Raw genomic sequence first — 27,334 nt, 5'->3', positions numbered from 1 at the left:
GTTGTTGAATAACCTGGTTTTCTGTCAATTAGCCGTGCTTTAACATGATGGAGAATTATTAATATACAAGTCTTGACACCAGGCAAATAATTCCTTTTCCTCTTCTTCCAATTCGTCATCTGACATGAGCTCATTAACTTTTACAATGTCAAAGGATGGGGTGGAGAAGACCATCGTCTCGTTTTGCTTTGTACCCGGTGTGTCCATTTTCAGTTGCTAGGTAGAATTATAAATAAAAGCGAAAAGTGTTTTATATTTTGTTTTTACTATTTTATGTTTTTTATATTTGACTGTTCACACTTAGCCTCATCTCAAAAAAATATATAGCAGATTTTTTAAAAATTACAAAGTAAAACATGAATACATGTTCATTGTAAATATTCCTGCAATGTAGTATACTGAAGCCGACTTTCCACACTACAGGTCTTAATAAGTGTAAATAGAAATGACTTCCACTTTGAGAAAAGCACTATTAGTGATGTGCTGAATCAACAGTGCCAATATACAGAAACAATAGGGTTTTTGCCAACTCATGCTCATGTGGAGTCAAAATGGCTGGTATTTATCAGAATAGCTACTCATATTGTTTAAGAATGTTTAAAATATGCGTTACCAAGAGGAATGTAGCTTTATACTATCCAAGGTATATACCAAATGTATGTGTTTCATCCTTGAACTTGTAGATTAGGAAAATTCTACTTAAGGAAGTAGAATTACTTACAGTTTGAATATTGTCCAAAACAATGAATTCAGTACAAGTTAAACTTACAGTTCCCGCAGAAGCAATTTTTTCTTTAGCCATCTTATAAGCTTTTTTCATTTTTTCAACTTTCATTTGAGCTTGCTCGGATCGACGTCCCAGGTGTTTAATTTGACTTTGCTGTTGGTAGGGCCGATATAAAGGTTGAAGATTTGATAAGGATGAAGGGCACCTAGAAAATATTTGTAGTATAGACAGAAAAATTGTACAAAATAAAATTTTAAATTTAAGCAAGTTCCAAATTTTATTAAAGCATCCTCTGGTAAATATATCCTAGACCTCAGTGCTTGGAGCAATACTGCACGTAAGTTTTTAGGCCAAAGTTATCATTTCTGCTTGAGTTACATAGCATAGTTCTTTGCCACTTATGAAGGTGTATAGATGATGTTTACAACAATGATAGTGAAAATTATAAAATGTTATATCAATTTAAAATCAGTCTTCCGGGAAAATACCGTGTAGTAGCCATTTGAATCTTTTTAAAAGATATACTATATACTAACACCAACAAGTATTAAATTTCATAACGGCTGAAACAGGTTGTTTTTATCAGTGTTGGGACCAGACACAGTTGGTGCCATGCTCATAGTCCCCTTGGGCCATAGCGCACACTGGCCTCACTTAGCCTGAGAGCTTTCTTATGAAAACAAGAGCCCTTGTGCAGGGAAAGGGCCCCAGAATTAATACCTCCCCTCCTAAGCTACCCTTAACCAGTGACTGATGGGTGTTGGTGTATAAATATCCCAACTCCCTTCCCCTCTGTGGGATAGCTTGAGTTGTGTGTTCTACACTGGCCAGGACATTCCCAGGAGAGATTAAGCTCCAGTTACCCACAGTGACAACCTGCTTGCTAACATACACTGTTCTGGCTGCCTGCTCTTCCCTGTTTCACTTCTCTACCCCTCTCATCAGTGGTTCCTGGGATCACCTCCCAAATAAACTACTCATACTCAAATACTTACCTCAGGGTTTGCTTCTGAGAGATCCCAAACTTTGAACTGCCTTCAAAGGAGCCGTTAAGAAAGTACTTTTCCCTCTTCAGTTGATTTAGAATTTGGCTACTTATTTGGTTCTTTAAGTGACTCATTCTAGGATAATCAGTAGCATGAGTCTAAATAGCAGGGAGCCTACAGTTATATATGGTGGCAGAGAAAATTACATCATTTATTTGACCTTGGTGGTAACAGAGTTAAGTTCCATATTCAGTGCTTAGACGGATGAGTTAGAGAAAATCTATTTCATGATGACAGACTGCGCCCTACACTAGGCCATCTGTCTGGCAAATGTATAGCCTTGATCATAAAATAAATGGGCTAAATTATGTTATTGGGTCAGCACCCACTCATCTCTACTCCTGAAAAAAAAACAACCAGTGTGTTTGCCTGACAGTGGGTCACCAGTGTCTTTTCATGTACTAAAGGAGTATTTTTCATTTCAAATATGACTGTGTGAAAATAGACTACCAACAGGTCCTCTTCAGTCTTATTATCTCTTTCTTTTTCTTAAGAAAAAAAGCTTAATTTGTAAATAAGATGGGCTAGGTGAGACTTGGTAATGGAAAGAAAAAAGGAAGATAACTGGTGCAGTCATAGTCTGTCCATGTTGTTTCAAATCATAATACAGTCTATTTTGCTACAACATGTTCTTTTATAATGTGAAATGGCGCACATGTTATTGGTAAAGAAGGGAATAATGTCACTGTAATTTATATGCAATTTATCCTCTGCAAAGGGAGCCAGAATATCAAGACTAGAATTATAACCTTCAGCAGAAAAGGAAAAAGTTCTCCTCTGTGCAGCATGGGCAAAGGGAGCCCTTTTGGCTGCATTCATGAAAACAAGAATGAGCACCGGCACCTAGGGCTCTCTCCGCAGAGAGGCACTCCCCCGCACACACACACACACACGATCCACCCTTACTGCCCTCTTCCCTACTCCCTGCCTTGAGCGGTTCATGGTTCCTGGCAGGTCACACTGCCTCTCATGTCCACTTAAAAGGCCACCACATTGGCCCAGGGCTCCACTTCCATCTGCACTGTCTCGGTGCCCACTACCTGCTCTAATGAAAGAGCCGCCAGCATTTTTACTCTATTGTACATTTTTTATATTTGCTGTGGCGGCCTGTCTGGTGGTACAAGGTATCTTCCCAGGTACCAATTGTCCTTTTCGTTAGTGCTCTGTTTGCAAAGTTGCATAAGTCTTGAGCAATCTGCCCCAACCCCTTTTTCCCCATATGCTCTGTTATTATTTTTCATGAGCTATTTGGCAGAATGTGAACATTTCCAGAAATGCCCCTAGTATTGTAACCCCAGTGAAGGATCACTTTTTACCTAACTTGAGAAACAATCTGTAGCTGGTGCTGACGCATCTCTTCTGTTTTTGGTCTTCGTAATAGATACTTCATTTCTTTTTTTAGACGGTTTGAGATTATACCAGACTCCGCATAATAAACTATGTCATACATTATCATTGTCCTAGGAATGTTTTCGAGATTTAATCTTCGCCAGTAGTTATTTCTGCCACCAGAAGATGCAGGGATCTTATCCAGAAGACTGGAATACTATATAGAAAAAATAACTAAGCATGATTGGCTGTGGTGTTCTCGAATGTTTTTGACACATTTCCCAAGGATCCACTCAAATATTACTTCATGCAAAAGCATTCCTTGATCCCATCTCTGAACTGTATTGGTATCTCACTTCTATGACTCTTATTACTGACTACTTGATGTTCTAGCTATCTGTGTATGTTTTAGCTCCCCTACTGTGACAAGACAGGATCCTTATCACACAGTATCATGCACATAGTACCACGCTCATTAAATATTTATTTAATGCATAAACACTAAATCTTTAAGGCAAATATAACTCAGATAAATTAAACTCAGGATGGGCCTGAAAATTGAAAATAGCTATGTGATCTACATACCTGGCAATACTTATTCATGACATGCTTGCATTGAAAGGACATTTGCACAAACCTTTTTAGAAATAATTAGTTCAACTCTGGTGCTAAGTGGCAAATTTCACTATTTTCATTTGGAGTATTTGTAGAAATCCCACCTTTTTTTTTTTTTTTTTTTTTTTTTTTTGCAGTACGCAGGCCTCTCATTGCTGTGGCCTCTCCTGCTGCGGAGCACAGGCTCGGGATGCACAGGCTCAGCGGCCATGGCTCATGGGCCCAGCCGCTCCGTGGCATGCGGGATCCTCCCGGACCAGGGCACAAACCTGTGTCCCCTGCGTCAGCAGGCGGACTCTCAACCACTGCGCCACCAGGGAAGCCCTCTTTTTGTTTTTAGTTTAAAATATCAAATTAGGAATTTAAAAATATAAATATATATAATCAATTCAACCTTATAAATGTTCAATTAAGAGATAGGAATAGGGCAGGAGGAGCTACAATCCTGGCATTTAGGGTATAACACACGTACACTCTCTCTCTCTCCCTCTTGTGCTCTCGCACTCACACACATACAGGCAGTGCTCCCTTTGTATCATTTAGGCATGCACGAATTTCAATCAATCACCACCATTTAGTCAAATAAGCTCAGTCCTTCAATAACACAGTTCAAATTTCAGTTACCACAGTAAAACTGAGTTAAATGCATAAAGTACAAACTCTGCTGCTAGCTCTTCAGTCCATAGATTACTACATAAATAACAGATGTGCATGGTGATAAATGACAAATCACGTCAGTTCTTTCGAAGTGTGTCAGTGATTGGTCACTGTAGATCTGCTTTTTAGTTCACTCACAGACAGCAAAGTGTGTAATTGTGTTACCTCTTTGTCTCCCAGTGATAAACCCATATGACATTTTACAAATAAAGAAAATCAAAAGAGGGAAAGGTCAGGGCTTCCCTGGTGGCGCAGTGGTTGAGAGTCCGCCTGTCCCGGTCCGGGAAGATCCCACATGCCGCGGAGTGGCTGGGCCCGTGAGCCATGGCTGCTGAGCCTGCGCGTTCGGAGCCTGTGCTCCGCAACGGGAGAGGCCGCAACAGTGAGAGGCCCGCGTACCACAAAAAAAAAAAAAAAAAAAAAAAAAAAAAAAAAAAAGAGGGAAAGGTCAAACAAAGAAAGAAAAAGTGGTAAAGCTGGAAGTGAAATTCAAATCAAAGGTAAATAGAGTTCTAGAAGAAATAGGTGACCATGGGGATGCTGACACTGCCATCATTCAAGACACTGCAGCGAGGCTGCTAGACGAATTTGGTGAAGGTGAACTTATCAACATAAATGGGGAAAATGGCACTGCTGAAAAGGGTAAAGTTTTCTCAGAGGAAGTAATGTTGGCAAAAAAGAAGCTTCATATTAAAGGAGCTCTGAAACATTTCATAACATTTAAAGTACAAAGGATAGGGAATTCCTTGGTGGTCCGATGGTTATGACTCGGTGCCCTTACTCCCAGGGCCCTGGGTTTGATCCCTGGTGAGGGAACTAAGATCCTGCAAGCTGCGTGGTGCGGCCAATAAAAGTACAGAGGATAAAATGTTGGCGGGTGATCCAAACTTAGAAAGGAGTATGACAATTTGCCAGGGCATGGAGAAGATGCTCACTCCTTATTGTAAATTATATGAGAACAAGAAGGTAAGCACTGATTAAACTACTCTTGATAAAACGATTTTTTTACAGATTTATTGAGATTCATGTCTCATATAATTCACCTATTTAAAGTATATAATTCAATAGTTTCTAGTATATTCACAGTTGATAAGCTTTTTACAAAGAAATAAAACATTTTAAATTCTGAATGTTTCTAATGTTTTAAATTATAGTGTACTAAATAAATGTTTTGCTTTTTTCCATTTTCCTATATATTTATAACAGAGTAAGAGAGTTTTTAATGTTTTGATAAGATTTTTTTAAAGGCACGGAACAATCACGATTTTTCCCATTGATGATTAAGTTTGCTCTGCATGGTTTCAGCTTGCATGGTTTCAGCTTTTATGGCCCTGCACTACCATGCAAAGCGAGGACTGCCTGTATATTTTATTTCCCGATAGTGGAATGGTAAAATGGGTAAACATCTCAGAACTGTCTATGATCTGCTCTGCACCTATTAGCTAGCTATACGACCTTGAGTAAGTTTTTAAAAATCTCATTAAGCTCCATTTTCCTCATCTCTTAAAGGGTCACATAATTTACAAACTTGAAGATTAAAGGAGATAATATGCATTTAAAGAGCTAAAAACAATGCTGTGTCCATAAAGGGCTCAATAAATGTCAGCGATCATCAGATCTCTCTCTTCCAATATGTCTATCTGGGAACTTCTTTCTATGACACCAATCCTTGGCATAGGGACAATCTGGAAGTATGCCACCCATGTCCTTAGCAAAGATAGCTGACATCCCCAAGCTCTACTTATTTCCTGGTTCAGTCCCCAAATCTTCTAGGTTAAGGCTCTAAAAGAAAGATAACACAACTGGGAGTCTCTAAAGCACCGCATTAATTTCATGTTTCACATGCAAGCAACTGGGTGAACAGTTAAGGCCATATATTATTATTATTATTATGAGCTAGAATTTTGGGATCCCTTGTTTCTTTAGAACTTACAAAACAGGGGTAATAATAGTACCTGCTTCTTAGGGTTGTTATGAGAATAAAAGGAGTTATTACACCAGCATTTGCTATTATTACTATTCAGGTATCTAGTTTAAGTTCCCTGATTCAGCACTGCTGTCCGACCAGTTATACAAACCAGAAACCTAGAAGCCATGTTGGACACTTTCTTTTAGCTTACCTCTCTGTCCCCAAGGCCCACTGCTTTTATTCTCTAGTTATCTCTTGCATCTCCAGCCTCACAGCCCTAAACCAAGATACCACCATCTCTCCTAAAATATTGCAGGAACCTCCAAACTAGAAGGAGGCTCTTGCTGTCTTCTAATCCTTTATCTATAATACATTGCAGCCAGATGGGTCCCTTCACATATTAGATTAGGTCACCGCATTTCCCGAAACACTGCACCAGCTTCTCATTGCACACACAATCAAGGAAAAAAATAAACACCTTACTATGGTCAAATCCCTGCATCATGATCTCTTACCAGCCCTCTAGCCTGACTGCATACCACACCTTCCGTGCTCTCCCTTCTCCAGGCCCACAAACCTGCTTTCATGCCCTGCAGTTTGTCCTGCCACAGAGCCTTTGCCTGGGGTGCACCACCCATTCAGCCGCAGACCGAGGCTGTGACACATTGTTGATTGCCTGCCTATCACCCATTTCCCTCTTCTCCCTTACTTATGGAGCCCTGATTTTTTTTCACATATGGAACAGACATATGCTCTGGGAAGGAAGGCCTCAGCACATGAACCATGATTGTTCTAAGTCAATCATGGGAAACGATCCCATTTCCCTTTACAGTGATTGGTTTAGGGGGAGCATGTGATCCAGTTCTGACCAATGGGACCTGAGAGGAAGTCTGTTGGGGGCTTCTGAGAAAGATTTTTCTTCTTGAGATTTAGAGAAAAAGATGCTGAGTCCTCTTCTTCCTGCCTTTGAATGTAGTTGAGAATGTGATAGTCATCTTGTTACTATGTGAAGGAAGCTGAGAGGACTGTAGTGAAGCTGACCAACAACCCTGATGTCCTTGAGCTGCGACACTAGCTATCCCAGGACGCACCTGTCCAGGGACTCCCTAACACGGGACAATGTCCTTTATTGTTTAAGCCTCTTGTGGTTGGGGATATTCTGTTCCTTGTAGCAGAAAGCATCGAAACAATAATAGACCCCTTCCTTACTAGGTCAAATCCCTGTCATGTACTCTTTTTAGCACCATGTATTTATTTTTGATTTTTTTATTGAGATAAAATTCACATAATATAAAATTTACCATTTTAAAGTATAAAATTCAGTGTTTTGTTTTTGTTTTTGTTTTTTTAGTAAATTCACAATATCTATCACTACTAATTCCAAAACGTTTCCATCACCCCTGGAAAAAACCCTACATTCCTTACCTATCACTCCCCAGACACAAAAGGCCACATACTATATGATTCCATTAATAGGAAACGTCCAGAACAGGCAAATTCAGAGAGACAGAAAGCAGATTAGTGGCTGATAGGGGCTGGAGTGACAGAGGAATGGGGAGTGACTGCTTAATGGATGTGAGGTTTCCTCCAGGGTGACGAAAAGGTTCTTAAACTAGACGGTAGTGATGTTTGCACAACACTGTGAAGGTACTTAATGCCACTGAATTGTACACTTTAAAATGATACATTTTATATTGTGTGTATTTCACCACAGTAAACTGATACATGATTCTTCCTGGAGGATAGGGTCACGAGGCTTATTTTGTTGTTTTCAATATCTAAATTGCAATATCTAAATCCAAATCTAAATTCCTTACTTGCATGTAATCTTTCAGGGTGACAATATCTATTTCATCAGTTATTTTGAACTTCTGGAAAAGACGTTCATCTTCCATAATTTGATGATAAAATTTCTTTTTCCCCATTATTTTACAAGCATCAACCACAGCCTATAAAGAGGAAAAAAATACTTTTAAAATAGTAGTATAATAGCAATAACTATCAGCACACACTTTACATATTTTTTGAGACAAATGCATCAAATATTGTTCCTTTCTTCTAGTAGCTTGCTATTCAATAAAAAGACTGTATTTACAACGAAAAGATTATATAGATTTTTAAACCACTTAAAATTTGTTTCCATAACCATATCTAAATAGTTTTAAAATGTAGCTAGAGGAGTAGCGGAGTCCACAATCCTCAGAGGACATTATTTTCCTTTAAAAAACAAAACAAACCGCTAACATATTCATGCTGTCAATGCAGAGAAAGCTTATCTGGTTATTAAACAGGTTGCCCTAGGAACCGCAATGAAAGGTACTGGGGCCAGCTCTCTTTTATGTGGCTGTTAATATCTCGCCCTCAAATGGAAACATGTACGTTTCAGAGGGCTGAGACCTCCCTCTCCTTTAGGCTTTTCTCAGTAGCAAAAGAGTAGCAAACAAAGGTTTTTTTTTTTCTCTCACAAATGTCAACATTTTCTACTCAAGGAAAGCACCTAAGAGGGCAGAGACAGAAGAATCACAGAAAACATGGAGGCTCGAATCCAGTCTGGCTGTATTTGCACCATACCCCTCCACGTATACCTATCCTTGTGCTAAGAGCAATATACATAGACTGTGAATAGAGAATTAAGTGCTTCCCCACCCTCCTTCCCACCCCCCGTAAGTATGTGCTGACTATTCTAATACATATTTATATTACATATCTGTGCTTCTGGCCACAAAGGTTATGCTTATGTGAAGGGAGACTGGCGTAGATGAAAATTCAAGCATCATTTGATTCCAGATCAGTTTCTTTTTTCCTTTGTATCTCAGAATGTGATACTGTGAAAGTATGGGAACTCTGTGTTTTAATGCTGATATAAGACTATAGAATAGTGGTTGAGACAGGACTAAAACTCGGAACCTGTTTTTACTTAACACGCAAAATAATAGCAAGCCTTAATGTACTTCTTATTCCAATTCTCACTTTTCTTATCCAGAATATTTCCTATTTATTTCTTTATTTAAATTCCAAAGCTTAGAACACAGACACATAGGGAAAGTGAAAGAAAATATTCAAATGGTTGTAGTTTGATTCCTAATGCACTAAATCGAAGGGACAGAAACAGTTTACTAAAAATGTGATGGCAGATCATTTTGGCTTTCCGTTTCATTAGTTTCTTTAAACACTATGCATCTTTAGGCAGATCATTTTGGCTTTCCGTTTCATTAGTTTCTTTAAACACTATGCATCTAAAGAAAAGGCAGTATTGGCACATATCTCCATTATGCTTTCTTGCAATTTATTTCCTGTGGGTTCTAATTAACCATCCCCACAGTGACACTAAAGGTAAAAGCAAATAGTTGTACGCAGAACAGGTCTGAAAACCCTATAATTTCTGCCTTGCGAATTTCTTTAGATATAACTATATTTTACTAGCTCAAGTTACTTAGAAAAGGTATTTCTTGTCAGTTCCTACTCTACTCCACTCAGCCACCACCACCAATCTCTCCAAGTCCCAGTTTCCTTATTCATACAGTGCCTCAGCTGCGTGGCTCAGATTTGTCAAGCCCATCTCAGTCTCTCAGCCAAAAAAACCCCATGCCTGGCAGCACAGGGCAGGCTTGTTGCCCACTTGTGACAGGGGTTTGAAAAAAGTTTGCCCTCCAGTGGTCAAGATGTTCTTTCTCAGACATTGGCTGTGTATGGCCAGATTCAGGAAAGTCCTTCTGGATAGGAAGGGATGGGAATAAAGAGCCCAGCCCCAGGAGAAAGGGAAGGGTGAAAACTAGGCAACGATTCCAGGTGAGCAGCCAATCAGACTAGGATTCAAGAGGAAGGTTCCATTCTTGGTGGGCGACTCAAAGGGTCAGAGGCGGGCATCTCTAAATTTGACTCCTCCCCTGATAGCCATCATCACTCCCCCACAGCTCTGCGGCTACCTGCTGGGCAAGATCTACAGTTAGGCTTGTCAAGCAGATATATGTAGAAGTGAAGTCTCAGTTCTGGCCCGGACGAGCCTCTCCAAGTTCCAGCTTCCACACAGGCAAAATGGGAATGACATGTACCTCATCAGAGTTATCAGGGGGTCATATAAGAGAATGTATTTACCAGGGTTCCTGACACAGAAGTAGTTAAGAGCATGGGCTCTGGAGTCAGGCTCACTGGGTCTTCATGTCAGTTCCTTCACTTTGTAGGTGTGAGACCTTAGGCAAGTTACTTAGTCTTTTTAAAATGAAGACAATAACAGAATCTACTTTCTAGAGTTTATGAGAATTAAATGATAATGCACATTAAACGTTTAACATCATACTTGACAGTGCTCAATAAGGGCTGCTATTATTAATAACGTTTTTCCTTTTTACATAAATGCCCAATCCTCAAAAAGAACAGGGATCTTCAATTTAAAATAACAATTACTGGATGTTCATGTTTAAGAATTGTCAATTACCCAGAGGTGTCCAGGTCATGGGGGAGGGCACCTTTAGGACAGTGCTTGTCAGACTATATTGTGCCTAGGATCATCTGGGGGTCTGGTTAAAATGCATAGGCTAATTTAGTGGGTATGAGGTGGGGCCTGACAGCCTGCATTTCTAATAAGCTCCAGGGGATGCCATTGCTGCAGGTCTGCAGACCACACTTTGTTTATTTTATTTTTTATTTATTAAAAAAAATTTTTGTTTAAAATTTTTTTTATTTTTATCTTTGCAGACCACACTTTGAGTAGCAAGGCTTTAGGATATTCTAAATATAGTTGGTGGACTACGATAGTGACAACCCTCTTTAAATAAGCATAGCTCTGAAAATAGATCATCAAAGTAGGTAACTGAATTGAGATCTCTTTTTTATACACATGGCTATCCAATTGTTCTAGCACCATTTAAACTGCCTTCACACCTCTGATGAAAAGCAACTGATCATATATATGTGGGTCTATTTCTGAACTGTCTGTTCTATTTCATTGATCTACATGTTTGCCTTTTTGCCATCACTACACCGCTGGGATTACTATAGCGTTTTTTTTTCTTTATATTTCCATTCAACTTTTATGTATTTTTTTTCTTATTAGTCATCAATTTTATACACATTAGTGTATCCATGTCAATCCCAATCTCCCAATTCATCCCACCACCTCCACTCCCAGCCGCTTTGCCCCCTTGGTGTCCATATGTTTTTCTCTACTTCTGTGTCTCAATTTCTGCTCTGCAAACCGGTTCATCTGTACCATTTTCTAGGTTCCACATATATGCATTAATATATAATATTTGTTTTTCTCTTTCTGACTTATCTCACTCTGTATGACAGTCTCTAGATACATCCACGTCTCTACAAATGACCCAATTTAGTTCCTTTTTATGGCTGAGTAATATTCCATTGTATATATGTACCACATCTTTATCCATTCGTCTGTCGATGGGCACTTAGGTTGCTTCCATGACCTGACTATTGTAAATAGTGCTGCAATGAGCACTGGGGTGCATGTCTCTTTTTGAATTATGGTATTCTATGGGTATATGCCCAGTAGTGGGATTGTTGGGTCATATGGTAATTCTGTTGTTAGTTTTTTAAGGAACCTCCATACTGTTCTCCATAGTGGCTGTATCAATGTACATTCCCACCAACAGTGCAAGAGGGTTCCCTTTTCTCCACACCCTCTCCAGCATTTATTGTTTGTAGATTTTCTGATGATGCCCATTCTAACTGGTGTGAGGTGATACCTCATTGTAGTTTTGATTTGCACTTCTCTAATAATTAGTGATGTTGAGCAGCTTTTCATGTGCTTCTTGGCCGTCTTCTTTGGAGAAATGTCTGTTTAGATCTTCTGCCCATTTTTGGATTGGGTTGTTTATTTTTATAAGACTGAGCTGCATGAGCTGTTTATATATTTTGGAGATTAATCCTTTGTCGGTTGATTCGTTTGCAAATATTTTCTCCCATTCTGAGGGTTGTCTTTTCGTCTTGTTTATGGTTTCCTTTGCTGTGCAAAAGATTTTAAGTTGCATTAGGTCCCATTTGTTTATTTTTGTTTTTATTTCCATTACTGTAGGAGGTGGATCAAAAAAGATCTTGCTGTGATTTATGTCAAAGAGTGTTCTTCCTGTGTTTTCCTCTACGAGTTTTATAGTGCCCGGTCTTACATTTAGGTCTCTAATCAATTTTGACTTTAGTGTATGGTGTTAGGGAGTGTTCTAATTTCATTCTTTTACATGTAGCTGTCCAGTTTTCCCAGCAGCACTTATTGAAGAGGCTGCCTTTTCTCCATTGTATATTCTTGCCTCCTTTATCAAAGATAACGTGACCATCTGTGCGTGGGTTTATCTCTGGGCTTTCTATCCTGTTCCATTGATCTATATTTCTGTTTCTGTGCCAGTACAATATTGTCTTGATTACTGTAGCTTTGTAGTATAGTCTGAAGTCAGGGAGTCTGACTCCTCCAGCTCCATTTTTTTCCCTCAAGACTGCTTTGGCTATTTGGGGTCTTTTTTGTCTCCATACAAATTTTAAGATTCTTTGATCTAGTTCTGCAAAAAATGCCATTGGTAATTTGATAGGGATTGCATTGAATCTCTAGATTGCTTTGGTTAGTATAGCTATTTTCACAATATTGATTCTTCCAATCCAAGAACGTGGTATATATCTCTCCATCTGTTGGTATCATCTTTAATTTCTTTCATCAGTGTCATAGTTTTCGGCATACAGGTCTTTTGTCTCTCTAGGTAGGTTTATACCTAGGTATTTTATTCTTTTTGTTGCAATGGTAAATGGGAATGTTTTCTTAGTTTCACTTTCAGATTTTTCATCATTAGTGTATAGGAATGCAAGGGATTTCTGTGCATTAATTTTGTATCCTGCAACTTTACCAAATTCATTGATTAGCTCTAGTAGTTTTCTGGTGGCATCTTTACGATTCTCTATGTACAGTATCATGTCATCTGCAAACAGTGACAGTTTTACTTCTTCTTTTCCAATTTGTATTCCGTTTATTTCTTTTTCTTCTCTGATTGCTGTGGCCAGGACTTCCAAAACTATGTTGAATAATAGTGGTGAGAGTGGACATCCTTGTCTTGTTCCTCATCTTAGAGGAAATGCCTTCAGTTTTTCACCATTGAGAATGATGTTTGCTGTGGGTTTGTTGTATATGGCCTTTATTATGTTGAGGTAGGTTCCCTCTATGTCAACTTTCTGGAGAGTTTTTGTCATAAATGGGTGTTGAATTTTGTCAAAAGCTTTCTCTGCATCTATTGAGATGATCATATGGTTTTTCTCCTTCAATTTGTTAATATGGTGTATCACATTGATTGATTTGCGTATATTGAAGAATCCTTGCATCCCTGGGATAAATCCCACTTGATCATGGTGTATGATCCTTTTAATGTGTTGTTGGATTCTGTTTGCTAGTATTTTGTTGAGGATATTTGCATCTATATTCATGAGTGATATTGGTCTGTAATTTTCCTTTTTGTAGTATCTTTGTCTGGTTTTGGTATCAGGGTGATGGTGGCCTCATAGAACGAGTTTGGGAGTGTTCCTTCCTCTGCAATTTTTTAGAAGAGTTTGAGAAGGATGGGTGTTACCTCTTCTCTAAATGTTTGATAGAATTCACCTGTGAAGCCAACTGGTCCTGGACTTTTGTTTGTTGGAAGATTTTTAATCACAGTTTCAATTTCATTGCTTGTGATTGGTTGGTTCATATTTCCTATTTCTTCCTGGTTCAGTCTTGGAAGGTTATACCTGTGTAAGAATTTGTCCATTTCTTCCAGGTTGTCCATTTTACTACAAGCATACAGTTGCTTGTAGTAGTCTCTTAGGATGCTTTGTATCTCTGCGGTGTCTGTTGTAACTTCTCCTTTTTCATTTCTAATTTTATTGATTTGAGTCCTCTCCCTCTTTTTCTTGATGAGTCTGGCTAAAGGTTTATCAATTTTGTTTATCTTCTCAAAGAACCAGCTTTTAGTTTTATTGATCTTTGCTTCTATTTCATTTATTTCTGCTCTGATCGTTATGATTTCTTTCCTTCTGCTAACTTTGGGTTTTGTTTGCTCTTCTTTCTCTAGTTCCTTTAGGTGTAAGGTTAGATTGTTTATTTGAGATTTTTCTTGTTTCTTGAGGTAGGCTTGTATAGCTATAAACTTCCTTCTTAGAACTGCGTTTGCTGCATCCCATAGGTTTTGGATCGTTGTGTTTTCATTCTCATTTGTCTCTAGGTACTTTTTGATTTCCTCTTTGATTTCTTCAGTGATCTCTTGGTTATTTAGTAACATATTATTTAGCCTCCATGTGTTTGTGTGTTCTATGGTTTTTTTCCCTCTAATTGATTTCTAATCTCATAGCGTTGTGGTCAGAAAAGATGCTTGATATGATTTCAGTTTTCTTAAATTTACTGAGGCTTGATTTGTGACCCAAGATGTGATCTATCCAGGGGAATGTTCCATGCACACTTGAGAAGAAAGTGTACTCTGCTCTTTTTGGATGGAATGTCCTATAAATATCAATTAAATCTATCTGGTCTATCGTGTCATTTAAAGCTGTGTTTCCTTATTAATTTTCATTTTGGATGATCTGTCCATTGGTGTGAGGTGTTAAAGCCCCCTACTGTTATTGTGTTACTGTCGATTTCCTGTTTTATAGCTGTTAGCAGTTGCCTTATGTATTGAGGTGTTCCTATGTTGGGTGCATATATATTTATAATTTTTATATCTTCTTCTTGGATTGATCCCTTGATCATTATGTAGTGTCCCTCCTTATCTCTTGTAGCAGTCTTTATTTTAAAGTCTATTTTACCTGATAGGAGTATTGCTACCCCAGCTTTCTTTTGATTTCCATTTGCATGGAATATCTTTTTCCAACCCCTCACTTTCAGTCTGTATGTGTCCCTAGGTCTGAAGTGGGTCTCTTGTAGACAGCATATATATGGGTCTTGTTTTTGTATCCATTCAGCAAGGCTGTGTCTTTTGGTTGGAGTATTTAATCCATTCACCTTTAAGGTAATTATTTATATGTATGTTCCTATGACCATTTTCTTAATTGTTATGGGTTTGTTTTTGTAGGTCCTTTTCTTCTCTTGTGTTTCCCACTTAGAGAAGTTCCTTTAGCATTTGTTGTAGAGCTGGTTTGGTGGTGCTGAATTCTCTTAGCTTTTGCTTGTCTGTAAAGCTTTTGATTTCTCCATCGAATCTGAATGAGATCCTTGCCGGGTAGAGTAATCTTGGTTGTAGGTTCTTCCCTTTCATCACTTTAAGTATATCATGCCACTCCCTTCTGGCTTGTAGCGTTTCTGCTGAGAAATCAGCTGTTAACCTTATCGCAGTTCCATTGTAAGTTATTTGTCGTTTTTCCCTTGCTGCTTTCAATAATTTTTCTTTGTCTTATTTTTTGCCCATTTGATTACTACGTGTCTCGGTGTGTTTCTCCTTGTGTTTATCCTGTATGGGACTCTCTGCACTTCCTGGACTTGGGTGGCTATTTCTTTTCCCATGTTAGGGAAGTTTTCAACTATAATCTCTTCAAATATTTCCTCGGGTCCTTTCTCTCTCTCTTCTCCTTCTGGGACCCCTATAATGCAAATGTTGTTGTGTTTAATGTTGTCCCAGAGGTCTCTTAGACTGTTTTCATTTCTTTTCATTCTTTTTTCTTTATTCTGTTCTGCAGCAGTGAATTCCACCATTCTGTCTTCCAGGTCACTTATCTGTTCTTCTGCCTCAGTTATTCTGCTATTGATTCCTTCTAGTGTAGTTTTCATTTCATTTATTGTATTGTTCATCTCTGGTTGTTTGTTCTTTAATTCTTCTAGATCTTTGTTAAACGTTTCTTGCATCTTCTCTATCTTTGCCTCCATTCTTTTTCGTAGGTCCTGAATCATCTTCACTATCATTATTCTGAATTCTTTTTCTGGAAGATTTCCTATCTCCATTTCATTTAGTTGTTTTTCTGAGGTTTTATCTTGTTCCTTTCTCTGGTGCATAGCCCTCTGCCTTTTCATCTTGTCTATCTTTCTGTGAATGTGGTTTTTGTTCCACAGGCTGCAGGATTGTAGTTCTTCTTGCTTCTGCTGTCTGCCCTCTACTATAGCATTTTAAGTCTTGGAATCAGGTAGTGTAAATAGTCTAATTTCGTTCTTCTTCTCCAAAGTTATTCAGGCTATTCTACATCCTTTCACTTGTTTTTGCTTTTGTGTGTGTGTGTGTGTGTGTGTGTGTGTGTGTGTGTGTCTGTGTTTGTAAATACATGAGAAATGCTGTTGGAAAATGAGAAGGAAATGAAACTAGAATTGGATATAAGAACGAGGGAAAAGATGGAACCAAAAAGAATTGGTGAAACTCCCCTCCTTCATAAATGAACTTAGATTAAACGTCTGAATGGACTACAACTGACTTATTTCTTTCACATGGAGAAATAAATAAACTTAGTAAAGTTGTATCAGTTTGCTAAAGACACAGTGTCTACATTCAAAGAGCAAAAAAGTTGAGTGAACTTAAAGTGAGAAAATTTCCATTTCTACAGGCTTTCTATTAACTATGAATCCAAGAATTGCCAGAATTTGTTTTCAACCTGAACTAAAGGAAAAAGGAATCCTAACCTGTTCTCTCCAAGTTGGGTATGTTCTGATCATTTGTAACCCCTTATAATGTTTAGTGAAAAACTCAAACTGAATAGTATAATCACATTTTAAAAATAAGAATGAAAATATTTAAAATATATTTAAATAAAAATATATTTTATGGAAAAATATGTGCAATAATATGTGTATTTTTATGGAAAAATATGAAGCATACACAATAAACTATTAACAGTGATCACCCAAGGTGAATGAAAGTTGCAGCACAAAGAAGAAAGGCATAAAGGCATATTTTCCTTTAAAAAAAATCTCTGTGCTATTTCTTTTAACAGTTACTTTGTAATTAAAATAAAGTTTAAGTTATTATACAGCATTTTAATGAATTATGATATATACACAGTGCTTTCCAGTCATGGCCTCTAAGGTTCTCATTTGCTCCAGCCTGGGCATAGCAGGGTCTGCCAGGAGCTGTCTTGGGAAAATTTCAGTTCCTAAGAAAGCCACATTATATAACCTCAGAAAAGCAACAGTTGATGAAATTTTATAAGGACAACTATAAGCTTATTCTGTAGATAAATGTGGCATGAATTTATCTCTGGAATGGAGAATAAACATCTACTTTCCCATTTGAAGTCATTCTATACAAATGAACAAATATTAATGTTTCTGAAATACCATATTCCACATGAAACCACTAGTCCTTTTGATACATTTCTGAAACCAAGCTAAATTTTCTCTGATATTGCCTGAGAAGACATAGAAAAGCAGTCTCTTTTCCTTTTCTAATATTCTTCAGAGAATATATGCTGCACATGCTGGATCTGGTCAGAAACTGCCAGGCTGTGTGGTCTTCTATCCTGAATACATGCCATTACTGATGATTTCAGGCGGGTCATACTTTTCATGTAAGATATTTCCAGAAGGCTACAAGAAAACAACCTTTGATATGTGGTTTATAAAAGGCTAAATATGAGAATGTACACATTTTCTCGACTATAGTCATATATAAGGGTCAAAGGAATAAAACCTATGCCGTAGATCCTCATTATTAAAAATGTGGTACATGGATCAGCAGCAGTGGCAGCTGCTGGGAGCTGGTAGAAATGCAGAATCTCAGGACCCGTCCCAGATTTACTGAATCAAAAACTGCATTTTAATAAGATCCTCAGGTGAGTCCTATGCTGTAGACACAATTATGATGAATATTCACGAAAGTTAAAAGTATGAGAACTCATGTAAAAAAGGATAAACGTTTTAAAAGTTCCTTTTCAATACTCTAGCACACTTTTTCTAAACATGCTACCAGAATCAAAGAAACAATGATAAAATACCATTAAAACAAAATTGCATAAATGTTCTGCATAATTAAAAAGCCCTGACCAACAGGCCACTGTAATGCATTATTAGCAAACCAAAATTTTCATACAAAGAAAACTGATGGGTATATTTTAGGGCCTTATATAAAAAATTCATTCCAAATATTTTTTTAGCTAATAAACAGAGTCACTTTGAAACATGATGCTTAAAAAAATACTACCTGCTTGCTGGGCTGTTTAATGGTGAAATAACATAGTCTGTATACTTTGAATGCAATTCAGATACCACATAGATGTTAAAAAGCTAAATTAACACAAACTCTACATCATGAAACATCACCTCACTTGACGGCTTTAATACATTTTTTCCACTGAAATACTTGTAACCAAGGCCTTCAGTATGAAGAAAAATTTTAAACACGATGAAAGGTGGAAATGTTTCACCACTAAATCTGAAATAAAGACCAAAATTAGTCATTTGGCATCAGGTTTGGAGCTGTCACTTCTCCTCCTTGTACTTAAGATCATTCACATATTTTTTGCATGCAGGGTAAAAGCTATACCAGAGCATAAAAAGAACTGGTCATGAAACGGATCACAGAGTATGAAAGAGCCACACTTTGGCATGTGTGCTCACAGTTATTCTCATATGTGTGTCAGACTGAACACATCATGAGAGATGAGAGCTACTTTCAAGGCAACATTTGGCCCAAGAGTCATGCCTCAGTTTCTTCACATAATAAATGTAAATAAGAACAACACATTTACTTTGTAATTACATATGAGGACTTAAGAAAATAAATTTCTAAGATTCCTTCACATTAACGAAGCACTGCTTGAAGTAAATCAGCATAAAAACATTACCTGAATCTAACTTTACACTTCAAGCAAGGATCTTTAACAAGCTCAGCCTCAAAAGGGCTCACTTTCTTCAAAATTTCACGTGTCACATGATGTTCCTGAAAGAGATGATGGTGCTATAAATGGAATGCGGTACCCTGCCCAGGCACAATCTATTGAAAATAACAGAGGGGGCATGGCAAAGTGACAGTACACCAGAAAAACGGAGCTGGAGGAATCAGGCTCCCTGACTTCAGGCTATATTACAAAGCTACAGTAATCAAGACAGTATGGTACTGGCACAAAAACAGAAATATAGATCAATGGAACAGGATAGAAAGCCCAGAGATAAACCCACACACATATGGTCACCTTATCTTTGATAAAGGAGGCAAGAATATACAGTGGAGAAAAGACAGCCTCTTCAATAAGTGGTGCTGGGAAAACTGGACAGCTACATGTAAAAGAATGAAATTAGAACACTCCCTAACACCATACACAGAAATAACCTCAAAATGGATTAAAGACCTAAATGTAAGGCCAGACACCATCAAACTCTTAGAGGAAAACATAGGCAGAACACTCTATGACATAAATCACAGTAAGATCCTTTTTGCCCCACTTCCTAGAGAGATGGAAATAAAACCAAAAATAAACAACTGGGACCTAATGAAACTTCAAAGCTTTTGCACAGCAAAGGAAACCATAAACAAGACGAAAAGACAACCCTCAGAATGGGAGAAAATATTTGCAAACGAATCAACCGACAAAGGATTAATCTCCAAAATTTACAAGCAGCTCATGCAGCTCAATATCAAAAAAACAAACAATCCAATCCAAAAATGGGCAGAAGACCTAAATAGACATTTCTCCAAAGAAGATATACAGACTGCCAACAAACACATGAAAGAATGCTCAACATCATTAATCATTAGAGAAATGCAAATCAAAATTACAATGAGATATCATCTCACACCAGTCAGAATGGCCATCATCAAAAAATCTAGAAACAATAAATGCTGGAGAGGGTGTGGAGAAAAGGGAACCCTCTTGCACTGTTGGTGGGGTAAATTGATACAGCCACTATGGAAAACAGTATGGCGGTTCCTTAAAAAACTAAAAATAGAACTACCATACGACCCAGCAATCCCACTACTGGGCATATACCCTGAGAAAACCATAATTCAAAAAGAGTCATGTACCAAAATGTTCATTGCAGCTCTATTTACAATAGCCAGGACATGGAAGCAACCTAAATGTCCATCGACAGATGAATGGATAAAGAAGATGTGGCACATATATACAATGGAATATTACCCAGCCATAAAAAGGAACAAAATTGAGTTATTTGTAGTGAGGTGGATGGACCTAGAGTCTGTCATACAGAGTGAAGAAAGTCAGAAAGAGAAAAACAAATACCATATGCTAACACATATATATGGAATCTAAAAAAAAAAAGAAAATGGTCATGAAGAACCTAGGGGCAAGATGGGAATAAAGACGCAGACCTACTAGAGAATGGACTTGAGGACACGGGGAGAGGGAAGGGTAAGCTGGGACAAAGTGAGAGTGGTAGTGTATATATGGACATATATACACTACCAAATGTAAAATAGCTAGCTAGTGGGAAGCAGTCGCATAGCACAGGGAGATCAGCTCGGTGCTTTGTGACCACCTAGAGGGGTGGGATAGGGAGGGTGGGAGGGAGGGAGATGCAAGAGGGAAAAAAATTTTTTTAATAAATAAATTTAAAAAATAAATAAAGCAGTGGGTCTGTGGGTCAGACGGTGAAAAAGTGTACACATTTCTCAGAGTTTATCATTTTTTTCAGAGCTGCTAAAATTCGCTTAATGTGACTATTACTAATTATAGATTACTGTAATCACAGGTGATTTTATTAGGAGAATATTTAGTACTATATGAAAGAAGACTTAATACTCTGCCAGCGTTGCCAGAGTTGTTTGGGGAGTGGGGGGATGTGCACCTTTTTCTTCGTTTCTTTGTTTTTATTCAAATAGGACTACATTATTCATAATGTTCTGCACTTGCCTTTTCACTAATGAGATACTTTAGCTATTTTTCTATTGCAGATTCATATGCAAGGCTGCAAGCCTTAACAGTAGGAAAGCACCAACATTTATTTAACCAGTATCCTATCGATGGACATTATAGGGTTTACTTTCTTTGCTGTTACAAACAATACTGCAATGAAACTGTATATAGATTGTAGAATGGATTCCTACAAGTGAAATTGCTGGGTGGAAGGCAAAGGCACTTTTAATACAGAGATTTTTAGTGCTAGAAGATCACTCTCTCACATCTTCAAATAAGAAATAGATTTAAAAAAATCATATTGGTTTCAGAAAAAGACACAGTAGTTACCCATGTTAAAAGTAAATCCAGGGCTTCCCTGGTGGCACAGTGGTTGAGAGTCCGCCTGCTGATGCAGGGGATGCGGGTTCGTGCCCCGGTCTGGGAAGATTCCACATGCCGCAGAGCGGCTGGGCCCGTGAGCCATGGCCGCTGAGCCTGCGCGTCCGGAGCCTGTGCTCCGCAACGGGAGAGGCCACAACAGCAAGAGGCCCGTGTACCGCAAAAAAAAAAAAAAAAAGTAAATACAGAAATATTCATTTAGAGTCAACCAAAGAAGAAATCCCATAACCCCATGCAATATTATTAGATTCAAATAGACGGGATTTTAAAAGGTTATATATTCTTTCTTTATTTAACACACCTTTTACCTTGATAAGTAATTATATCTGTCAGAGCAAACAAAAAGCAAAATACATACCGCTGCACAAATTGTACACTTAAGGAGTTGAAACATTGACTTGTCAAGATGAGATAACCACACTCTCTGTATCCTGTGAGCTGAAATATCTTTATTATTTCTGAAAGGAATAAAAAGAGCCTAAGATTTGTGAAGTAGTTTTCATTTTCCTAAAATCTTGGGGAACTCTGGATTTATGCTTCCTCCTCTTGCATCTCCCCATCCTCCACCCTAAGACTGACCTAATGAGGAACATTTGGATGTAGTAATTAGAACTGGTCATCTGCCGAATCTAGTCAGAATGAGGATAAGAAATGCTTGAGAATATTTCCCTTGAGACTAAAAAAAATCCTGGCTAAAACTTTATCATCAAAAAAATGTGCTTTCTAAAAACATCCATGACCTAAAATGATTCCATTATAGTTCTTAAAAACACTGTCCAACTAGTTCAAGTGCTAAGAAAATAGAATGTAGAATAGTTGAAGTTACAGTAGGCCCAAATTTTCTTCTGGGACCGGATGACCATGCCCTAGAAAAAGAAACTCCCTTCTCTGATCTTTGTTTGAACCAGGCTCATCCCAGTTAGGTCAGAGCATTATTCTACTTTTGATCATGTCCCAGCCCTGGCAGATAATAGGGATCTCACTCTCCAAGAACTGCCCCCCCACTCCATCATTACCCCTCACAGGGCTACAAAGAGAGGTAGGTACTCCTGTATAATGCCACTGTTGACTGGCAAAGTGCAGACTACAAGATGTAGAGTAGAAAAGGCCTGAAGTATGGAAACAGACCCTTGAATACTAGCTGATGCCATTTATTAGCTGTTTAGCCTTCTGCAAATCAGTTACCTTGTTCCAGTTGCTACTTCCTCACTTATAAGATGTAATAACAAGACTGCATCACAGGGTTGTGTCAGGATCAAAGAGATGTGTGTTAACATGCTTTGTCAATTATGAAATACTATAATTATAATTATTATTCAATTCACAAGTATTTTTAAAACACACAAAAAACCTCTAATTTACAAAACAAGAAGTGTTTGATGTTAGCTGGGTAAATACCATACGGAAACTGTCCAGTTGTGGAAGATGATACCAGGCGAAAAATGGCTACTTACTGTTGTTTTCCCTTTGTCTTTATAGCATTTGACAAATGTACTTTGTGACCTTTTCCCAAGCGTGGACTATCTGATTTGGGGACACCAGTAACTGATGTCTTTGGGGAATGACTCATTTTCCTCACAATGAAGTACTCTGAAATACATAAATTAAACATTTGAGGTCACAATCTATGTTATTACACTGTTTGGATGAGACTCAAGTGCCATTATGATTGTTGTGCTAATTCCAGAACCCCTGAAAAAGGAAGGTTTCATAGATCTCTTTTTTTTTTTGAGTCACTAGTAACACTTTTTTTTTCTTTTTTTTTTTTAACATCTTTATTGGAGTATAATTGCTTTACAATGGTGTGTTAGTTTCTGCTTTATAACAAAGTGAATCCGTTATACATATACATATATCCCCATATCTCTTCCCTCTTGCATCTCCCTCCCTCCCACCCTCCCTATCCCACCCCTCTAGGTGGTCACACAGCACCGAGTTGATCTCCCTGTGCTATGCGGCTGCTTCCCACTAGCTAGCTATTTTACATTTGGTAGTGTATATATGTCCATACCACTCTCTCACTTCCTCCCAGCTTACCCTTCCCCCTCCCCGTGTCCTCAAGTCCATTCTCTATGTCCGCGTCTTTATTCCTAGATCTCTTAATGTTGCTTACATTCTTTGTGTACTACAAATATTATGAGGTATATGGGAAAGACAAGTGGATCTATCCATAGCCTTCTAACTTGTCTCCCTGTCTGCAGTCTCTTCCATCCTCCACACTGCAGCTGGAGTTAACTTTTCAGAGCAATAATCCAACCTTATCACTCTTCAACTTAAAATCTTTCAGGGACACCTCATTTCCTCCAAGCTAAAGTCCAGACTCCTTAGAATTGCATTCAACTCTTTTCACAATCCAGTTCCATTCTTTCTCAAATCTCAAAATATCAACTTTCCACTAGCATTCCTCTCTATACTCTGTGAGAACAAGAACTTCTTGCCAAAATCAATGTTTTACGACTCTGTGCTGCTGATCATGCCATTTCCTCTACCTGGAATGACTTCCCTACCACCAGCAAACATCAATTCATCCTTCAAGACCCCAGCTAATTGATGCCTCTTCCCTGAAGTTTTCCACTATCTTTTTTCCAGAACTACTGACTACTGTCTCCAAGGTCCCATAATACTGTATATGTTTTTCTTTTACAGTACTTCTCGTATTGTATCATAATTTGGTTTCTTGGCTGCCACCCCACAAGCTTGTTGAAGGCAGGAGGCATTTTGCTAACCATGGAATCCCCAGTGCCTATCAGAGTGGAGGGTTTTTACATGCTTTCCAAAAACTTTTCATCCTGGTTTTACCATGGAATAGCTGTGAGACTTTGGGCAAGTCCCTTAACCTTTCAGGAGCTCAGTTCCCTCTCTGGTAAAGTGAGAGGACATGTAGTAAGTGATCTGATTTCATTTCTGATTTTCTATCCTTTGACACATTACTCCAATTTGGAAGCAGCTGCCAAATTCTTAGTCACTGCTTAGTATCTTGTACTAAACCAGGTCCTCTTTATCTTTTCTTTTGGTGCCATGGACCCCTATGGACAAACTCCTTCTACGAACTATGTTTTTTAAGACACATAACATAAACTATATGGGATTACAAAAGACTCCAATTATACTGAAATCATTGTCAAAACATTTTCAAAAACAAAATTATAGAAATGTGTCTTCTTTATGCATTAAATAATACGAGAGTGCTAATAATCACTGTACTTGTGAAGTGGTAATGAGCAGAAACGATATTTCAAGAAATCTGCCGTGACTGTAACATGATATGAAAATACTGTGCTTTCTATGGATGACAAAGTCACAGGTGCTGCTGATACTACTGTGTTTTGTTACCTACACTATAATTGAAAGAAATGCTAAAGTTCAGTTAGACGTTAGTGAAAATAAAGTTGCAATTTTTCCCCAAGTTCATGTACCCCCTAAATTAAGAATTCCTGCCTTAATTTATCACTTATAAGTCACACTTTTATATGCATATGACATTTCATTACTGATGCAGAGCCTTCAGAGTCTCCTTAATATTTCTCCTTAGGGATGGGGATGTGGATGGCTTGGAATACACTATTCTCTCGAGAAAGAGAAAAGCATTCCTTAATATTCAGGAGCTGGGGCTTCCCTGGTGGCGCAGTGGTTAAGAATCCACCTGCCAGTGCAGGGGACACGGGTTCAAGCCCTGGTCCAGGAAGATCCCACATGGCACAGAGCAACTAAGCCCATGCACCACAACTACTGAGCCTACGCTCTAGAGCCCGCGAGCCACAACTGCTGAAGCCCGTGTGCCTAGAGCCCGTGGTCCGCAAAAAGAGAAGCCACCACAATGAGAAGCCTGCGCACCGCAATGAAGAGTAGCCCCTGCTCACCACAACTAGAGAAAAGCCCACGTGCAGCAATGAAGACCCAATGCAGCCATAAATAAATAAATCTATATTAAAATAAAAATATCCAGGACCTGGCCTGGCACTCACAGCTGGGCTTTAGTGTTAACCCTGGCTTCCTAACACCACCGAACCCAGAGCGAACCCCTGCGTCCTTGAACCCGCCCCCAAATCACCCAACCAAAGCCCAAATCCTAGAATAAATCTTTCTAACACCCTCTTACTGAGATTCCCCACTGTTTCCCAAGGTGTGCGTTTTCCTAGCAGCAACAAGAAAAAAACCCAACTTGTTCAACTACAGATGTGTTCTTAGTGGTCTTTGGCTGGAGGGCAGTGACACAGCACCACAAAAATCCCCCCAATCTTCTGGATGCCTGCCTGGATGGGCTTACACTTGCTATAGGGTTAGAATATAAAATACAGAATGAAATATAGAACACTACCCTATTATGAGCCACTGTAACAATTGTTTAGGTGAGATCACAGGCTTTAAAGGCCGACAACTTAGATTGGATCCAGACTTCCCACTTTCCTTCTGTGTGGCCTTGCACATATTACTTGTCTGTGCCTCAGTTTCTTCATCTATTAGATGGGAAGTAATAATCGTGCCCACCTACTTGGGTTGTTGGAAAGAGAAGACGACTATGGACAAGGAGTTTAGGTCAGAGCCTGGCATATAGTAAACGCTATTGGTGGTTGCTACTCTTGTTAATAAGATAATTATTGTCATTACTACTTATTTCTACTAGTATTAAGGGACAAACATTTGATTCCCAGTGAGGGACAGAAGCTTAAGCATTTTCAAGAGGAAAAAAAATGTCAGGTCTTTCGAGATTAAATGACGTGGCAAATTAGTTAAAATTTAAAATCTTAGAAATGTCCAGCCCAGAGTAAAACAACAACAACAACAAAATCCCCACAAAACTAAAAACCTTTTGTGAGGTAAATCCAGGCCCCAGAGGTCGGCGGCTGCGGCTCCTAGGCTTTCGAAGCCGCCCGAGGCCTGCCGAGCGCCCCCGCCCGGCGGCCTCCGCACACACGATTCTCAGCCCACACCACTGGGCGCCCAATCGCAACGGCGAAGGCCGATTCCCAGCGGGGCGCGGGGCCGGGACCTCCCTCCTTTCACCCCCGCGTGCCGCCCACACTGAGGTGGCGCTTTCCCGCCGCCTAGCAACCGCCGGCGCAGGGGTGGAGCCTCTGAGAGGCGGGGCTTGCGTTCGCTCGCCGCTCGAGGCGCGACGCGCTGCAGCTCAACGTCGCGGTTTCCAGCCGAGGCTTCCTAGCTAAGCCTTGGCCGGATCGAATTGGCTGTACGGTCGTCACCCGCACCGCGGCCCGTTTGCGTCGGAGGAATCGGGCCCTAGCCGGCCGCCGTAGCCACCTCTCTGTAGTGGGCGGGGTCAAGGCCGGGTGACCCCCGCCGGAGACGCCGCTGCCAGAGACATGTTCAAGGTGAGAGAGTGGAGCCGGGTCACAGCTGTCACCGCCCCTTCCCGGCCTCCCGGACCCCCCCCCCACCCCCGCGCTCTAGTGGGCCTCTCCGGGGACCAGGCCCGGCTCGCCCCGAGGTTTTTCCCGCCTCCGGGCCGGCTGCGTCCCGGCCCCGCAGTTCATTCAGCGGTCCGCTTGGAGCGAGGCGCTGCCGGACTGAGGCGTGAGACCCGGGGGTGGGTGGGTGGGGCCCTTTGGGTTGTGCTTTCGTGAATAAAACACTTAAAAAATTAAAGTACAAAGTATCCACCCTCCGTTTGGTGCCCTCTTGGGTTCGTGAGTAGGGTTAGGCCACCTCAGGGCACTGCGGGGTTCGGTTCTGGTTGCCTGACAAGGTCAGGTTTCAGAACCTGGTGTATGAATGGGGGAGGGTCACCTTCAGAGAAGCTGCTGCAGGAGGTCGGGGAGGCTGGCATGGGAATGGCTGGGTGAGAGGGAGAAGTTGGAACTTCTCTGCCATTTCCAGTGAACAGTATATAGTATGGATAGGTCAGCTCCCTTCTTTACATTCTATGAACTCGTGTCCTTTGAAAGAAATACACTTTTACAGGGA

At 39.4% G+C, this 27,334-nt stretch overlaps 2 protein-coding genes across 3 annotated transcripts in view; one reads left to right on the top strand and one right to left on the bottom strand.

Moving 5' to 3' along the window:
- Positions 1 to 26,442, bottom strand: LOC307180029 (uncharacterized protein CXorf58). The gene is made up of 9 exons (XM_079910046.1): positions 26,220 to 26,442; positions 22,867 to 23,002; positions 21,771 to 21,870; positions 19,004 to 19,098; positions 18,480 to 18,591; positions 8,101 to 8,232; positions 3,090 to 3,319; positions 770 to 932; positions 1 to 216 (listed from the first exon to the last, which is right to left on the bottom strand). The coding sequence occupies exons 2-9, from the start codon at positions 22,980 to 22,982 to the stop codon at positions 40 to 42; spliced, it is 1,125 nt and encodes a 374-aa protein (XP_079766172.1). The 5' UTR covers positions 22,983 to 23,002; positions 26,220 to 26,442; the 3' UTR covers positions 1 to 39.
- An 8-nt stretch (positions 26,443 to 26,450) lies between these two features.
- Positions 26,451 to 27,334, top strand: part of APOO (apolipoprotein O) — a 59,457-nt gene continuing 58,573 nt past the window's right edge. The window contains exon 1 of one of the 2 annotated variants that reach the window (XR_013825653.1): positions 26,451 to 26,742. Coding sequence is in view for 1 of the 2 variants with exons in the window: in XM_079910047.1 (XP_079766173.1) it covers positions 26,734 to 26,742 (9 nt within the window). In the remaining variant the exon portion in view is untranslated. The remainder of the gene's footprint in view (positions 26,743 to 27,334) is intronic. The other variant, XM_079910047.1, reaches the window with a different exon arrangement.

The sequence above is a fragment of the Stenella coeruleoalba genome (assembly GCF_951394435.1).
Source record: "Stenella coeruleoalba genome assembly, chromosome: X".
Classification (NCBI taxonomy): Eukaryota; Metazoa; Chordata; class Mammalia; order Artiodactyla; family Delphinidae; genus Stenella; species Stenella coeruleoalba.
Note: the sequence above shows the minus strand (reverse complement) of the source record. Positions and strands in the feature narration are given on the sequence as shown.

Excerpts from the sequence above, each read along its gene's own strand:
- LOC307180029 (XM_079910046.1), bottom strand. The coding sequence starts at position 22,982 with ATGAGTCATTCCCCAAAGACATCAGTTACTGGTGTCCCCAAATCAGAT. Across the intron at positions 21,871-22,866 it reads AAGACAAAGGGAAAACAACA|AAATAATAAAGATATTTCAG; the intron begins GTAAGTAGCCAT and ends TATTCCTTTCAG. Across the intron at positions 3,320-8,100 it reads CCCTGAAAGATTACATGCAA|TATTCCAGTCTTCTGGATAA; the intron begins GTAAGGAATTTA and ends TTTTCTATATAG.